The sequence below is a fragment of the Streptopelia decaocto genome (genome assembly GCF_964273445.1).
Source record: "Streptopelia decaocto genome assembly, chromosome: 3".
Taxonomy (NCBI): domain Eukaryota; kingdom Metazoa; phylum Chordata; class Aves; order Columbiformes; family Columbidae; genus Streptopelia; species Streptopelia decaocto.
Genome location: NC_138656.1, coordinates 44,024,111 through 44,041,034, shown reverse-complemented (window position 1 = coordinate 44,041,034; position 16,924 = coordinate 44,024,111). Strand labels below are relative to the sequence as shown.

Sequence of the window (16,924 nt, the reverse complement as noted above, 5' to 3'; positions counted from 1 at the left end):
GAGGCCAAAGAATTTTAAAGCAAATAAAGGTGTTCCCTTTTTTTTTTAGAGACGTTGGTTTACTTAGGAAAAATTGGAAAAAAATACTTAGTTTCGCATATAAACTTAGGAGAAGTGCCATTCAGAATGGGCTGTCATGTACTGTCATTAGGAGAGACTGATTTGTACATCTTCAGTTGTCCTTCAAATTATATGTCCACATAAAATTTCAAGTCAAATTAGCAGTTAGAAAGCTATGTGAAATTACTGAAGAAGTGCAAATGCAGCCTTATTTATTAACATCAGCCTTTCAACAAAAATCTTAGCTTTAAAGAAATGTATTTAGAAGCAGCAAAACAAATTGCACCATATTCTTTCAAAAAGATATCTGTTGTTTGCTACATAACATGCAGTCTATCCAGGAAAGACCTTTTAAAATACATTGTTTGTGGTTTTCTTTGGCTATTTCCATGAAAATGCGTACTTATCAAAAATATCCTCTAGAAATAAAAGGATAGCACAAATACAAAGAGCAGATGGGTGAAATGGCTTTATAGCATCAATAAATTTCTACTACAGTGCCCAGGCTGCTGATGTTCCTGACTTTTTGCTGGGCCTGTGTGTGAGAGAGCAGAGAACTGAACTGTACTTTTAATAGCAGATCAGATACTCTGGGAGTCTTTACCTTCTGAGTTTGCTTCTTGGGTATTTGGGTTGTTGGGAGATTTTCTGCTGTCTGCACTTTTTCCTGATTTCACAACCTTAGTAGTACTTAATTACAAATAGAAACTGATGTTGGTAGGTAGGTTAGAGGCAAAATAATTTAAACTTTTAAAAAGATCTTCCTGAATATTTTCAGGAGAGACTCCTATGCTGTGTTATGAGTTGGACCAGTATTTGCCTTACCGCCTTGACTTAGAGCCCTTTCATGCTGCTCTGTTTGTTTTGTTTTGTTTTTTTGTTTTGTTTTGTGTTGTGGGTTTTTTGTTTTTTTTTTTTTTTTTTTTTTTAAGAAAAAAAGCTTAATGCAGATTTTTAAAACCGTGTTAGGAAACATGTCTCCATGCTACAAGAGATGAACCAAAATACAATTATGGGGTTAAAATACAGCCAATACTACTGCTGCTACTAGAGCTAGGTATACTAAGGATGATATGCTGCCTTTTTTTTTTTTTTTTTTTTTCAATTATAGTTCTTTTGTTTAGTGATCCATTGATCCATTTTATTCTGCATGCTACAGCTTCACCAAACTTTCAGGAGTGGGCATGCAGCAGAGGAGCAGAGCCAGAGAGTTCATTCCTCAGCACCTGGGGAGGGCTCTGCCCTGCAAATTCCCTGGCCCTCCTGCCCTCAGAGTGACTGGCTGCACAGCCAGCTTCCTCCTCCACATGGGGCTTCTGGAGGGAAACTCCAGATTTTGTGTCAAATGTCATAACCCAGCCTGAGCTTTGCTAATAAAATTGTCTCATTTTTCAGCTAATCCCATGGCCAGGTTTGTGTTTTAAGGAGGTCATTGTCTCAGCTTTGTCCAAGAAGTTGGCTGCAAGCTTTTGTGAGAGGCTAAGACAAGTCATAGGTGAAAGGAGAGGTCTGCCTCTTCCTTTGTGATCTGACCGATTAGGAGGCTCAGCTTTCTTTTTGTAGATAGGTAGGTATTTTCCTCTCTATTTTGTCTACCTAGGATTAATTTTGTTCCTTTGTTCTCTCTAGGATTGAAGGGTAGACTCCTTGGGCAAGTGGTTTTGTTTATCTGGGTTTTTTTGTTTGTTTTTCACTTGTTGGAGCAACTCTAGAGGAAACTGTCTACTGAAATCCTGTCATGCTGTACAATGTGTTTCAGCACACGAACTGAATGTACTTCTTGCAAAGGTGCAAAGGTTATTGGGGAAGAGCTGCCAGAGTTTGAACTTGTGTCAGAGCACTTTTTGATTGAGTTGCCTGTGTCTGAGCTGAGTCCTTTATTCTGTGACTTGGCAGTTCATAGTGACTCTGATCCTGTTGGGGCTGGTGGGGGGACCCCATGTTGAAGGGGGGAAAAAGAGCTTCTGCAAAGTCTGGCTCTGCACCACAGGCACTGGCTTTCCTTGGGAAGAACAGGAGAGGGTGGAAACACAGCAGGGAAAGGAGAGAGCAAGTCTTCCAACTTGGAGGACAGAGCCACTGCTAGTAACCTGTAATACTTTTGAGCAATCTTGGAGGCAGTTTTTTGTCTTTTCAAGGAGCATTATAGAAGGAAAAAGTCACAGCACAAAGATGAGTACTATCTGCCTGAGTGCCTGCGTGTGCATGGTAATGAGGAATCTGGTTTTCCCAGCTGAGCATCTTGTTCCCACTGCCTGCCTAAACAGCATCCAGTGGGATGTAGCAGCCTATGAAGTCTAGGCCATGTTTGTGCTGATTCCTCTGGGTATGCACACAATGAGATTTATTTCTCTTTAGGGGAAAAATGACCAGCTGTCCCAATCATTGCATGATACTGAATTCATTTGTATATAATAAAGAGAAACAACTATCAACGATATCCAGAGACAGACCCTTTTGGTCAGTGTAGTACAATGGCTGTTAGGAGAATAATTGCAGATGCTGTGAGCATGCTTTAGTTTTTGGGCACTCCAGACAGATGCAGCAGAAGAATGGGGATCTCTTAACACATCAGAAAATCTGGGCACAGTGTTTGGATGCGACGAACTGCTACTGCAGAGAGCTGTTTGATTGTGCCTTTGTTTTCAGTCTGATGCTCCTGTTTCAGGTAGCATCTGGAACAACAACTGCCACAACCGCTCTGCAGCAGCAGCTGATGCAAGAGCGGTGAGGAAATACAGCATCATGCAAAAGGTTGGTTGAAACAGGCAGCCAGTTCGTTTGTCTGAATGGTATGTTATAGGACCAGAAGATTTCTCAATACCTGGCAATGAAAATTCAGCTTGGATTCATTGTTAAAGATGCTAGCAGCATCTTCAAGTTCCTGTTGGAGTCATTTTTATCTGAAAAAAAAAGAAACAGCTACCGTACTACACAGACTGAGGTGCTGCTTCAGTCCTCCTATTGTAAGCATTAAAAAAAAAAAAATCTTATTAATCATTCTTACAAAAAATTGTGAAATGTCATCTAATGCCCTGATTTTTATGCAAGCCATTCATAACTGGGGCTAGTGTCTGGCAGCACTGCAGGAAATCAGGGTCGTCTCAGTTTAGAGTTCTTGTGTGTGTAAGAGCTTCTCGGCAGGATGATGAGCTATTATAGTCCACATAGTCCGGGTATAACTCTTTGAGAGTCAACAAAGACAAGTACAGTAACCTAGCAATCCATGTGTCAATGGGAAATCTTTTTGGTAAGCTGAAGTCATACAAAGACATTGGAAAAAAGTGTACTTGTAGTTCTGCCTCTTGATAAACACTGAGTGGTGGGGGAGCACATGTATTGAAGCCATCCTTGACGTAAAGCAACAATGAAGAAATACTGGTCTGCAAATGATAGCTAGAAGAAAAGCAAATTGCTGGAGCAAAATAATCTCTCTGGTGTTTCAGAACTAGGTACATAATTTTGGGTTCTTATTCATATTGCTTAGAGAACTCAGTAGATCAAAATATGCAGAAGGTCCAATGTTCCTGTACCTTAAAGTACATCTCTTGATAATTTTCGTCTCAGATTAGACTAATTTTTGAGGTTGGAAGCTTTCCAAGGTGACACTGCATTCTACTTCTAATTCAGGTGACTAGTCCTTGCAACTACTACAAATTTCATTTTCAGGGTGAATTAAACAAACCTTTTCTCTCTTTCTATTAGTGTCAAAGTCCATGCCTCAAGAGCAATGACAGGTTTAGACAGAGAAATTGGATTTTCACCACATCAGCTCAGCAGAAATTTTGTGTTTTTATCATTGTTTAACCAGCTCTGTTGTCTTACAGAAGTTTTCTGTGGGCTGCATTATCTAAGGAAAAATTAAGGTTTGTCTGGAAAAGCCTGACTTATGTTTAGAGGATGATTTTGCTTCCCAACATGGAGATATGCAACTGTGAAAATACTGTTGATTAAAATCCCATGCGTCCTTGCACAAAGATGAAAAGAAACTTATGTGCTTGACTGAAAAATTACTTTCCTGTTATGGTAATACCCAGATATGCAGCTCAACCAAGCTTATGAATAGATCACATAGAATGAAAACTTTGTTATCCAATGTCTTATTTTATTAGGTAGAATCAAACTTTTTGGTGGAGACTTTAAAAAGAAGACAAAAAGTACTGTGTCACCTCAGTGCATTTAGTGCAATCTAGCTCTGAACATTCTTAATTGAGCAGAAGTGTAGGACTGACACCACCCTCGTAGGTTTTTTCCTGGTAAAAGAACTGCACATGGTATCTCTAAATAATGAACCTGTTGATTTGACTCAAGAAAACTTTAGGTCCAAGTATGTTTTCTTATTTTTTATTTTAGCCTTAGTTGTTAAGTGTCTGGCTTAAAGCTGCATCTTGTTAAGTACAGTTTTGTTCGAAAGCTTTTCTTTCCTGACTTGTCTTTAAAGCTCTCTGAGATATGCACATCAAAGGAACTCTAAAAGTACAAGAAAGCTACTGATTGTTTGATTTGAGTTTGTATTTTGGATTTCTTCCTTAAAGGCCCAGTGAAGTTCCTAGACTTAAGATTTCTGGTGGATTTTTGTTGGATTTTGGCCTTGATATAGACTGTAGCAGATGTTTACGGCAAATGTTCCCTGAGTTGCACTTCTGATTTCTTTTGCAAAGGACTGGACAAAGGCTTTTTTGGAAGGTCAGCTTCTGTTTACTGTTAAAGGCAAGATTACAAGTGTAGGGCTTGGTTTAAGTATTTTCATCTTCTAAGAGAGTACAGCTTCTTGTGACTTCAAAATCAGAGAAGGAATCATGTTAGAAGCCTTCAAGTTGTAGAAGTCATGCTCTGTGCAGGCTGTGACCATTAGAATGAGGTTCTCCATTGCAGGCAGTCTCATTACTCTGGGCCAAATTCAGACATACTGCAAACTGTTTAAATTTGCTGATAGCCAAGAAAATACTCTTTAATCATTTTATCTAGGAGGGAATGCAAATCCATATGAATTGATAGTTCAGCCCATCATGCTTTCGCATATGTGTACAATCTGAGCATAGGCTTCTTGGCCATTGTTCTTGAATTAAAAATTCAAATATGGATAATTTTAGTTGTTCTGAGCTGTGCTTAGTTTTAAAGAAATGAAGGTGTTTTTTGCTTAAGTACTGTATTGTGGTGTGGACAGGGAGTGAAATAACAGCATCTAGAATAATCTTTTAGGTGACAACAAGGTAAGGAAGAATATTTGCTGTTAAAGGTCATCCTTTTGTCTTTCAGTCTCTTCAGGAAGACATTAGAGATGGCTGCTCAGTTTCTATATGAAAATAAGAATTTCCAGTACAGAATTTATTTATTTATTTTACACTTGTAGCACACATGTATGTTCTATTTTGCAGTTATGGAAATTACATTCTGACTACATTTTTCTTGGTCACTGTATATATATTTTGTCATTAATACAGGAACTGTTTCTGTTTAAGCAGTATGTGTTTTTATATAACTTGAATGTAGAGAACAGCATGGCTTGCCTTTTGCCCATTTTCATTCTTCGAATTTTTTCTTAGGAAGCAAAACATAAATACACAATAGCCTGGAATGCAAAGGGAAGTATACTAGCAAAATGGAAGGAAAGACATTCAGAAACATGCTTTCCTGTAGTAGAAAGCCATTCTTCCCAGTATTGTGCTAGTCAGCCTTCCTCTGAACAAAGCCACTTCCATAGCATCTGTAATTCCTGCATTTAGATCATAACTTCTCAGAATATTCTTTAAAAGCCTTTTTAAACATTATCTATTTCATCATGACATTTTATGTCCTCTGTGGTCATTGGGAAGCCTGCGACAGAATGAGGAATGTGTGAACCAGACCAATCAATTCCCAGTCTTCCTTCTGTCCCCTGTTGCACTGAATTGGCTTTCTTTATTTTGCCAGCACATCATTCCTGAGTACGAGCATCAATGTCTCAGCAGGATCCAACTGTGTTATTACAATTCAGCATACTCAGTACCTATTTATGCTCACAAAAATGAGATACCTAAAAAGCACTGGCTTGCTTGAAGTATTTGGATCTTAATTTATTTCCCAGAGTCTATTATTACATGCCGAGTCAGCCTCAGCTCCCGAACATGCAGAATTCCCACATCCTTCTGCAGTTCTCCAGCTGAAGTCCATGTTTTGCCAAAGTATTACTTCATTTGTCATCCAGAAAGGGCAATTCCTCAGCTCCTGCTTTCCTATTCTAGTGCATATACGAGTCTACATTCCTTTTCTTCTCTCCTCATTATGGATTCTACTATGTGTAAATCCATTGCAACCCATTTAAATGATAGGCCTACATGGCTATCTGTGTGATTGAAGAAATAACACATGATGTATAGATTGCTGTCAGTTCTGCAGGTGTTAAAACCCTTTATTTTCCTACTTTAGTCAGTTAAATTTGCGTTAATTGAATTCCTGTCTTATTCTAGTCCTTCCTTCAGTTGGGTCAAGAACTTTGCTTTCTCTGTGATGGAGTTAGCTTATATTGAATTCAAGGAATAACTTCTGAATGGTCCCTATAATAGATTGCAGAGACTGTGAAGACAACCAGTCAAATTCTTGATTAGCTCTTCTGCTAGAGAAGAATAGCAATGAGTCAAAACTATGGACATCTTCCTAAGCAAAAATTTAGTGTTATTCCAAGGAGCTCTTTTTAAAGCCATATTTCCTGGTAGTCATAAGTAAAGCAACTTTTAAACAGACAGAGTAACCCTCTTAAAATGAAATATGATGCTCCAGGGTAGTGGTAAAAGAAAATACTGTTTCTGGTTCAAGTCACATGTTAAGATGGTTGCTGTTAAAGCCCTTTGTTGGTAGAATGAATCTGTATTGACTGCTTGGTTTCTCTTGTGGGTCATTAGCTTGTCAGTTAATTGGAAAGCTTGTGAGGGGCTTCTCTGTGATGGTGGTTTATGATAGAAGAAAACGACCCAGGAATAAATGTAGTTAAAAGCTCTTCTCTTGGTAAATGTGGCTGGTTTGTACACAGTTTTGATTCCTGCATGTGAATTGTATCGTGGGATAATCTCTAAAAGAGATAAGGGATTTCTATAGTATCTCTCTGAAGGCTAACAAGGATCCAAAACGGGATGCTACTGTGAAATTCATACCGTAAATAATACAAACACACTTGTAAGAGTCTGCATGAGTGCTGTAACTGTAACAAAAGGATTCTTTAGATTCAAGTCTGTGGTTAATGTGGCTATCACTAGCTTGAGGCAAAATGATGATTTACTAATTATATCCTTTTTGATATGTGACAGATTAATACATAATTCTGTTAAAACTATAGTTCTGTTGTCACTGGAATGTCACTGTGCAATTCCTTATTTATTTTTCAGTGACTCAATAGATGCTCATAGAAAGGAAAACTGGGTACAAAAAGGGTATTTTTTTTCTACTCAGCACCTGGATCTGAAAGCCCACGTATGCTTGTGCATCCTTCTTAGCAATATGGACTCTACAACTGGGTCTTTGTCTGTAGTGCTATTTTGATCTAAAAAATTAAAGATTTATCCCTCTTTCTGTTAGCTATGTGAATTCTCCAGAGGAGTGAAACATCTATGAACCTGGGGGATGGGATTTCTGTGAGGAAAATAAACAGATAAGAGGAAAGGCACATGGAAGAGATTTATTAAATAGAGGTGCCATCTTTATACTGTTGTTCTTCTGGCTATAACTGCACTTTACATTTTATTGTGGCTTGGGTCTTTAGAGTTGAATTTTATAAGGCAGTTACAGAACAATTGGGTCAGTCACCCATTATTCATTCAATTGCACACTGCAGCCTTGCTGCTCCCTGGTGACATCTGTACACAAAGCTCAGCTCCTTTTTACATAACCTGACCAGCTCAAATGCCAATTGTGGGAGATGCTGAAAGTCACTGAGAGCTCCAGCGCCTGAGAAAAGAAATGGCTAAATAGTTCATTCCCTCTGGCATGCCCAGTGGCAGGCAGGGAGCTGATAATGGCATCATTACACATGAAATGTTTTGTGTTTTGCCCATATATTATTGTAGAAAAGGGAGAAATTGGAGACTGCTATGTGGGAAATCTTGTTAAACCACTTTTATGTAGCTAGCCAGCTGTATTTCTGTTTGTTGCCTTACACAGGCATTGACTTATGCTATCATGAGCTATTTCTGAGGGGTCTGCCTCATCTGGGGCTGGAGGGACCCCCTTGTGCTCCGGTGGTAATGAGGTGGCTGGCCTTGCTGGGCTGTGGACTGCAAAGGTGTGTGCACCATGAAGCAGGGAGGTTAGGGAAAGCAATGCAAATAGCTGTCTCATTAATGTGATCAAGTGATCAGCTGAATTCTGCCTCTGAGACTGTCTCGTGCCTCTGTGCAGCCACGTGATGTGCTCCAACCAGCCTTGCTCTAGGTGGTCAGTAGCTGAGTGCGAGTCCAACACTGCTTTGAGGTTCAGACTTACATATGTGCTGACTCTTGAAACAGGACTTAGTAGGTTCCGTGCTTGGAAAATATGGAGGAGCAAGTTCTCAAAAGAAAACAGAGATGCACAGAGATAGGGAGCAGGGACTGTGCACATGTCAAAACGGGCACTCAGTTGTAACATGCCTCCTGAATAACAGTGACTCGTGTTTCTGCCAGCTGTAAAATGAACACAATGCTGCCATATCTTGCAAGAATTATCATTGAAATAAATCCAATGATGTTTCTGAAATGTTTGGACACTTCAGTGCTGAACACTAAAGAAAAGCTCAGAAATAAATTAGTAGTTCTTTATTTGGGAAGAACATCAGTGGTAGGTCTTGAAGTACAATTTTTACAATGCAGCTAAAAGGAAGCATTGAAATGCTGCTGGTGGGGGGTGCTGACAGTCACGTACACTGAATTGAAGTGATTTTCTTTTCTTGTGGAAAAGAAAATAGCTTGTGATAAAGTAGACGAATACTGTATAAAAGTGTATGCCTGCAAAGCAGGAGGGAGGGAAGTATTAAAGTTGCAAAAATAATCTCTATATTTCTAATGATTTTACTTGGATTTTTGAACTTTACGTTAAAAATTGACTTGTGAATTTATTTACAAGCACCAAAGGCACAGGTTTACATTTGGTTTGCTAATATCAAAGTAGTAAACCTACCTCTTTTTATATGTGGAATAAAACCTTGGATTTGTTTGTATAAGCATTGATGATGCCTCAATTTCAGCCCACTGTTGAATCAATTTGGTACAAATATTTTGTAGGTTTTTATTAAACTAAACAAACTAAGTAGTAATATTTCATATAAAATTACTGTGAGAGCAAGTGATAGCTGTTTGAACTTTTCCTGGCAGGGTTGGAAGCTGGTTTATAAGAGAATAGTTAACTGCAACTGTTTGTGTAAGAAATGCCTTTGTGTCAGGTGTTTGGATGGTTGCTCAGGAAAGCACTGGTCCTGGATGCTGCTGAGAACTTCTAAGATATTATGGTTACACAAATGATCATAATTGTGTTTCAGATGGTAAGTAAAATGTGTATAAACTCATTAGTTAAGAACTGTAAAGCTAGTGTACAAACCGTTTTGCAAACATGGAGGATTAAGTGGGTAGAAGTTGGGTGGAAGAAATATTGGTTAGTCACAAGCAACAGTGAAACCAAATATACAGATTTTATATTGGTATTGGCTCTTTTGTGTTACTATGAGTCATCTTAAAGCCTGTATGCTTCCATATGAAAATGTGTCTTGTGTAGCAGACCACGATGAGCGAAGCAGAGAAGGTCAACTTTGTTTTATTTTATTTTAATCCCCTCTAGCCTTCAGGAAAAAGAACAATCGTTCAGCACTTCCATTAAAGAGACTACTGCCAAAGTAAGTAGAGAATTATTATTCAGAATATTTAGAGAAGGAGATAATAGCTTGCATCTTAATAGATTGTGTATGTTTAGAAAATTGGTTTTGTGATGTTTCTTCTGAACAGATTTTGCATGTAAATATTTTTACGCATACACTCCGAAAAAACCTACTCCAACTTATATTTGGACAGGCCACATAAATTTTGCTTAAGGAAGCAGATTGAGTAATCTATTGTTTCTCGGCTTGTGTTCACTAGTGGTCGGTCTTCTCACCTGTTTCCATTTAGGAACAGACTCCTTAGCCTCATATAATGAAAGCGAATTCTGGTCAAGTTTGAATGTTTTCACTCTTAATACAGAGCCTCTTACTTTCCTAGCTGACTGGCTTTGTTGTTGTGAAGGAAGAGAATAAATGAAGTACCTCTTTTCTCCACCCTTTCACTAATAATGAACTAGCAATCTAATTCTCATCCCACTTTAAAATATGAAGAAAATTGATGTGGCATATTTGGCATACGTTTTGTTTCTAACCAGAAATGTTAATACTTTTCCTTTTAATTTTCTTATTTCTCATGGCCTCCTTCCAAGAAAGAAACTACTAAAGTTTTCTTTTTTATTTCAGAATTACTCAGTGAGCCACAAAGCATTTTTGCTCCAGGAGTGGTCTAGAAAAAGGCCTGTTTATTGTAGCTAATTCATATAAGTCTACGTGGAACAGGGCATGGAAGACATTTCTGGGTTTTGATCAGTAATGAATTTATACTCTGAAACTAGTTCATTTTTCATGTTATTTTTCTAACAGCACTCACCAAAATTAGTGAAAAATTTATCCTTTGTTGTCTTCTAAGTCACGTGGATCAACACTTTTAGCATGCACTGTTAAAAATACCATTTAAAGACTGTGTCTCAATACCTCTCCATCCTTCTCTCTTCTGCTTTATTTTGAGCTCATTCTCCTCTATTCCTTGGTTATGCACCATCTTGGAAAAATTAGTGTAGACCATTATAATATGATGTTCCTTCCTGTATATTTAAATTACTATAGAAAAAGCATCAAGGAAAATATTGTAACTGACCTACTACTCATCTACTAAAATGAATGAGACATCTGGTACCTCAGAGTGCTGTGTTGTTTCAAGCTATCTGCAAGCTAAAACATAAGTTACAGATTTTACCCTCTGCTCTGAAAATGTGTGCCTCTTGGAGTTTTATTTTATAACTATAGTATCTAGACACTTTTTCAATAAAACTGAAACATTGGGTAACAATTGAGAAGTCTGCAAGTTAGAATTCCACAGCCTGTTTTTTTCTTTAAATATTCAATAGATAAAATATTATTTTAATTTTATTCCATTCCTATGTTATGGCTTTTATTTATTGGAGCAGATAAATATGAAGCATGTAATAATACTCCTCCAAATAATTTATTATTTTACTTATTCAGATCATCTCATCCTATTATTTTCTTCTCAAACTGAATAGAGCTGGTCTTTTAAAGCTCTTTGTTTTGTGTTTAGTTTGTCAAAGGTCTTTTCTTTCCCCATGTGCCACTAGTATTTATATGGCTTTTTCTGCCTCATCTGTGTTGTTTTCAGCTGAGGCTGCAAAAGCTGAGATTTACCTGTTAATGAAGGGGGCAATCTCCCTTATCCACCTTCTTCCTTCAGAAATTAGTAAGTGCTTTTGCTAATGGCAAGATTGCACTGTATAGGAGATCCAGGTGTGCTGCCCTTTTCTTCAGGCAGCGTAAAGAGAATTTCTGTCTTTTCCAAGTTACTGTTGTAAAGAAACATGAAGGCTACTCAAAACTTTTTTTTTTCCTTGAGGTGTTTGGAGGAAGAGTAAATTTCAGTGCATTGGTTGGTGTCCTTGTCCCTGTTTTTGCTCCTTTAGATCAACTTTATATGCTGGAGAGATGGAAGAGGATGACAATGGGCAAATTTGCTTTTGATATTTTGCTGCTTTTCATCTTGATTTCTCATATCTTTGCTAACCAGTGTCCTACTGGTTTCAGAGAGACTTCTTTGTGTCTGAACACAGATTTGTAAGGTATAAATCTAAACAAAATATTTTTTTCTTTTTTTTTCTTTTTTTTTTTTTTTTTTTTTAAGTTTGCAAAAAAAACCCTGCAAAGCACTGAAGAGGATTTTTTAGACTTGGAGCTCGCTGCTCCATGGGTGGCAGCAAAGCTGATCACTGTGAACAGTGACAAGGCGTTGCTGGGCCAGAGGCACAGGCACTGGCAGTCAGACTGGTCAGGGGAGGATGGCACATTCCCTGGGAGCAAAGGAGGCTTTGTGAATGCTCATCGTCCTTGTTAGCTAAAAAATAACCTTTCCTTAGTGATTTAAAAAGCTACTCTAATGAATAACAGTAACTGTTATTAAGATAAAATAATTAGGAAAAAATGGAAAGAATTGGAGCTTGTAGAGTAGAACTGATGTAATGTAGAAGCCGTGCTATTAGTTTAGAGGATGTTACACTATTTGCCTCTCCCGGTTGCTCATTTAGTTTTGTTGAACTATGCCATATGATAGTTCTGAAGATTAATGTGGTTCATTTATCTACAGAATACATGTGACACAGATACAAGCAGAGGCTCTGTAACACACTTACCTAATGTTCCAGAAGAATCAGCTCCAAGTCAGAGGGACTGCCTTTCGGCCTCTGATCTCTGCATTTGGTCCATTAATAAAGCGCACCAGCAAGATTCATTCTGACATTCGTGCTTACAAAGTGGACAGTGTTCACTAGAAACTGATTAAACCTCCCAGCTTATTTTGCGTAATCGCCAAACAGCTGTCTAGTGGTAATGACTTTAAGTTACTACCAGCATGGGATATATTCATGCAGTTTTCCTGGAGCTGAAAGAGCCCCCATCTAATTGCAATTCACTGAGCCATTCAGTACCCCTAAAGAGAGAGCGCTGCTTCAAAAGAAGTCATTAAAAACTTTCAGATTTATTTTAGAGATGTGAGACTGAAATGGCCTTTGGGTTCTTTAGGTACGTTTATTCACCTCTGACAGGTTTGGATTTTTTAAAGCATTTTAAGTGAATTAGTAGGCAAGTTGCTTAGGGGATACTGAAACAAAGTGAAATATCTGGGAACTGAAAAATTATAGTAGGTGCAGAAGTGATGAGATATATGTGTTTTTAAATTAATAGAAAGACTCTAAAGTCTTTAGATAGTAACAGTTACTGCTTGAAGGATAGTTCTGTTGACTCAAGAAAAAGATATGACCCATTTATGGCTAACAGATGCTCGCAGCTAAAACAAGAGGATATTATCCATTTAAAAGGATTTACAGTTAGTGTCATATCTGAATTATTATAATTTAATTGTACAAACAGATAAGCCATTACAGCTGTAAGGCTTTTGCTCTTAAAAAGTGAAGTGATAGCTATGCTTTTGTTAATAAGCATGGTATATACACTTATTTTTGAGGGGGAGGTGTGGAAAAAGTCAAGGAGAGCAGGAAATCTTTCCTCTGGAGATTTCATTTCACATTTCATCTCTTCACAACTGGCCTGTGCTTCTCTTGATTATTGCTTTACCCTTGGTTCCAATGAGTGCAATGTTTTCTCAAGTGTCAGCTACAATTTTAAGCAAGTGTTTGACGTCTGCCTTCAGAACAAGTGGTTTGCCGTAGCTTGATGAGGATTTTTTTCTGTTTGTTCATTTTGCTTTCCTTCATAAATGTGGAGTAAGAACCAACATCTTTTTTGTATGTGGGAGTTGTATGAATTGTGTATGCTCTATAAAGTACTTCTGAGGTGGGTAATGTACAGTAAATGTAAAGTACAGAAACAGTTGAACTTTCTTTTTTTCTTCTGTCTCTCACCATGTTATTAATACTAGTCCTGATTCGTTGCTGAAGGAAATTCCAGCTAAAAAGATAAAAAAGAGAGAGGGAAAGTCAGAAACCTGACACCCCATCAGCTGTGTGGTGAAATAAGTATAGTATTGAGCTGGTATAACCTTGTTTGTTGCCTTTGCAGAGAATTAATGATGGATATTTTGCCTTTTATTTCAGTTAAAATGTGCAGCATGGTGTATTTTGTAGAAAAATTGCTGTATATTCTGTGTTATGGTATCGAAAACTCCAAACATTGACTTATTTACGCTCCACTGTAGGCATCACTAATAATGCTGAAATCATACAGAATTTGTTATATGGCCTTTCTTCTTCTATGTGCAGCCTCAGTATCTAGTAGTGAAACTTCTCTCATGCAGGTAGCTAATGCTAATACCATTTCTTGTTACAGTAGCATGTGTGGCAAAGCCTGGAAATTTTGATTCATATTGGGTATTTCTGTAGAGACATCATTTTTTATTAAGCTTCTTTACCTGGCTGTAGGATGTTATATCATGTCTGTAAAGCAAGAACATTTGCAGCCCCATTTAAGTTACCTTATACTTTTACATAACTGAATTATATGTATCATGGCTGTCTGCCTCAATCTAGGTTTGCACAAGTCAGAAACTCTGCAGTACTTTAAGGAGGAAAGTGAGTGATATCGAGACGCAACTACCAGCTCTACTTGAAGCCAAAATGCTGGCCATTTCAGGTAAGTTTATGGTGATGAGAAGGACTAACATTGATGAGTGGTCTGTCAGAGCACTTGTTGACCCTATCATGGCTGAGACTTGCTAGGAAAAGTCACTGATGTGCGTTTGTGTTGATCCCTTGAAGTCATGGCGAGTTCAGCAGAACAGGGCTGTGTTGTATCTTGTGTAAGGTCCTTCAGGCCCCACTCCATGGCTGGGAACTACTGACAAGTGGATGCTGTGTGGTAGGCAGTAAACATGAAAGGAACACTGTTTTTCCATAGGTGAAGTTGGTAAATAATTATCAGTAGCTCTTCCTGGACCTTTGAAGTTATATGTCTAGAGCTCTATAGCTAAGAGCATGAATTTATAACAAAGGTATAACAATTAGAAGTGTGGCTTTAAATGACACTCTCAAATGGAATACAGTAATTGGCAGCTTCTGCTGTTCAGATCGTTAAACAACTAATGTTGATGGCAAAAGAGCAATTTGGTCCTTGGAGCACTCGTGCATGTTATTTACAACCAGTAAAACACTGAAATGTGATTACAGAGTCTGATACATAACAGCTTTACATGCCACTTAGTTGGGATTACTGCACTGCTCACTAAGGAAAAAGGTAAAGCACAGCTCTGCCTCTTAAGTTTGAAGAGGTGGGTTTTCTAATTCAGCAGATTATTTGCAGATGTGTAATTAGGTGTCTCTTTGCTGGACACCTGTCTCAGAGAAGAAGCTGAATAGGAGGGAGTGTGGACTTGGATGCAAGGAATTTTCCAGTGTTACACCAAGAAAAGAAAGGCTAGAGGGTTTTGAATACATCAAGGTGACATGTTGTAGCTATCTGTTGGTGATTTACCTTCTCAATTAGGTACAAGAATCTGGTACCAGCACACATGAATTATTTTAAAATGAAACCTCGTGCCATATCACATGGTTTGCTTGCCAGAAATGAATAACGTCAAGCTCGAGCAAAATCCTAAAGGAAATTACGGATCAAATCTTGTATTACTGCTGAGCACGCTCAATTTCCTTACTTCTCGTAACACCTCTTCAAAATGGAAACCCTCTCTGTTTCTCTGTGTCCACCTGTGAGAGGTGAGCTGAGCAATCACCCTTCTCTGCCCGTGGGCTGTTTGAATGTAAGTAATTTTCTCACTTTCAGAAACGGAGTCAAAGTTTTCCCCAACCATTTTATGACTTTCTTGGGAACAAAATAGCCCATAAACTGGATGTGCAACTGTTTCACACTGCCAGCAGGAAGCAGTTGGCCAGAAAAGATGTAACTCAGTCTGACACTTTGAGAGAGTAAATGACAACTTGAGGACTATTTCCAGAACATTCAGAACAATATTTTATACTTGTTAGCTCTTAAAAAGAGGTTGTTTGTTTCAGGAATGAATTCAAAAGACAACCTAATGCTGATGTTTCTACAAACTGTTTTCACAATATTGTGACTATGATTGCTTTTCTGTGCTTTTTAAGAAGTAGCAGTGCTATTTCTTAGTACTGATAAGCATTATTTTCTTTTTTTTTTTTTTATTCTTACTCTGAAAAACTCGTACTTCAGGGAATTTTAATGACTTTGAATGGTACAATCCTACATTGTTACTAAGGCAAAATTCTGGAGGAAACTGGTTGAAATTCAAGGACAAAAGGTAATTTAGTGACAGTGGATACTGTAATTTCTTTACGTCATTGTAAGAAAAGGATGCATTTAGTTGATGTGATGGCACTCATCTATGTTAAATGCAGAGTAGTATCAGAGGATATAGGGGAAACTTAAGAATAAAAAAAATAGCTCTCTAAAGACCTGAAAGTAAAAACAAACAAACAAACAAACAAAATCTGAGAAAACTGAAATATTTTTAGTCTTGGAGCATGAAGTGATAAAATCAGAAAAGCTAGGATGCAGAATGAATTGCACCTAGCAGAGAAACAAGTCAGGAAGAAAAGACTTGGTATATGCCGAAGAGGAAGGAGGTGATAAAAATAGCTTTTTATTTTACTTAACAATGTGGAAACAGTGAGCAGTGGATAATATAGAGAAGGCTGAAGCATTCAGTGTCTGTATATTCCTGTGTTAGGCATAAATTAATGACACCTCTTATATAAGGCATAATTAAAAAGTGGGTCTTAACTTTTTAAATACTGGTTAAAATTTAGGCAAGATACTGTATTCCTGTAATCCCTGAACTGTCAGGCATCTAACAGTATGTTAGTCAACAGCCTGGATATATGAAATCATTAGTAGGTGAGAGAATCTTCAATTTGTTAATATAAAATTATTTAAGGACAACGTCAGAATAGCATGAAGTTCAGAGGAAATTATAGTGTATATATAAATATGCAGGTAGAATAAAGTTTGGTGGTCATAATTGGAGGTTTTAATTTAGTCTGGAAGCATCACGCAGGGATAAATACCTGTTATTTCTGCTTTTTTTTTAACCATAGCAGTTAGATCATTCATTTGAACAATTTCCTCATACAACTGTAC

At 37.7% G+C, this 16,924-nt stretch overlaps 1 protein-coding gene across 4 annotated transcripts in view; it reads left to right on the top strand.

The window, feature by feature from the left end:
- DISC1 (DISC1 scaffold protein) overlaps window positions 1-16,924 on the top strand; it is a 204,543-nt gene that overhangs the window by 74,427 nt on the left and 113,192 nt on the right. For 2 of the 4 annotated variants that reach the window (XR_014183600.1, XM_082048360.1), the window contains exons 7-8: window positions 9,841-9,895; window positions 14,347-14,453. Coding sequence is in view for 3 of the 4 variants with exons in the window: in XM_082048360.1 (XP_081904486.1) it covers window positions 9,841-9,895; window positions 14,347-14,453 (162 nt within the window). In the remaining variant the exon portion in view is untranslated. The remainder of the gene's footprint in view (window positions 1-9,840; window positions 9,896-14,346; window positions 14,454-16,924) is intronic. The other 2 variants (XM_082048361.1, XM_082048359.1) reach the window with 1 other exon arrangement.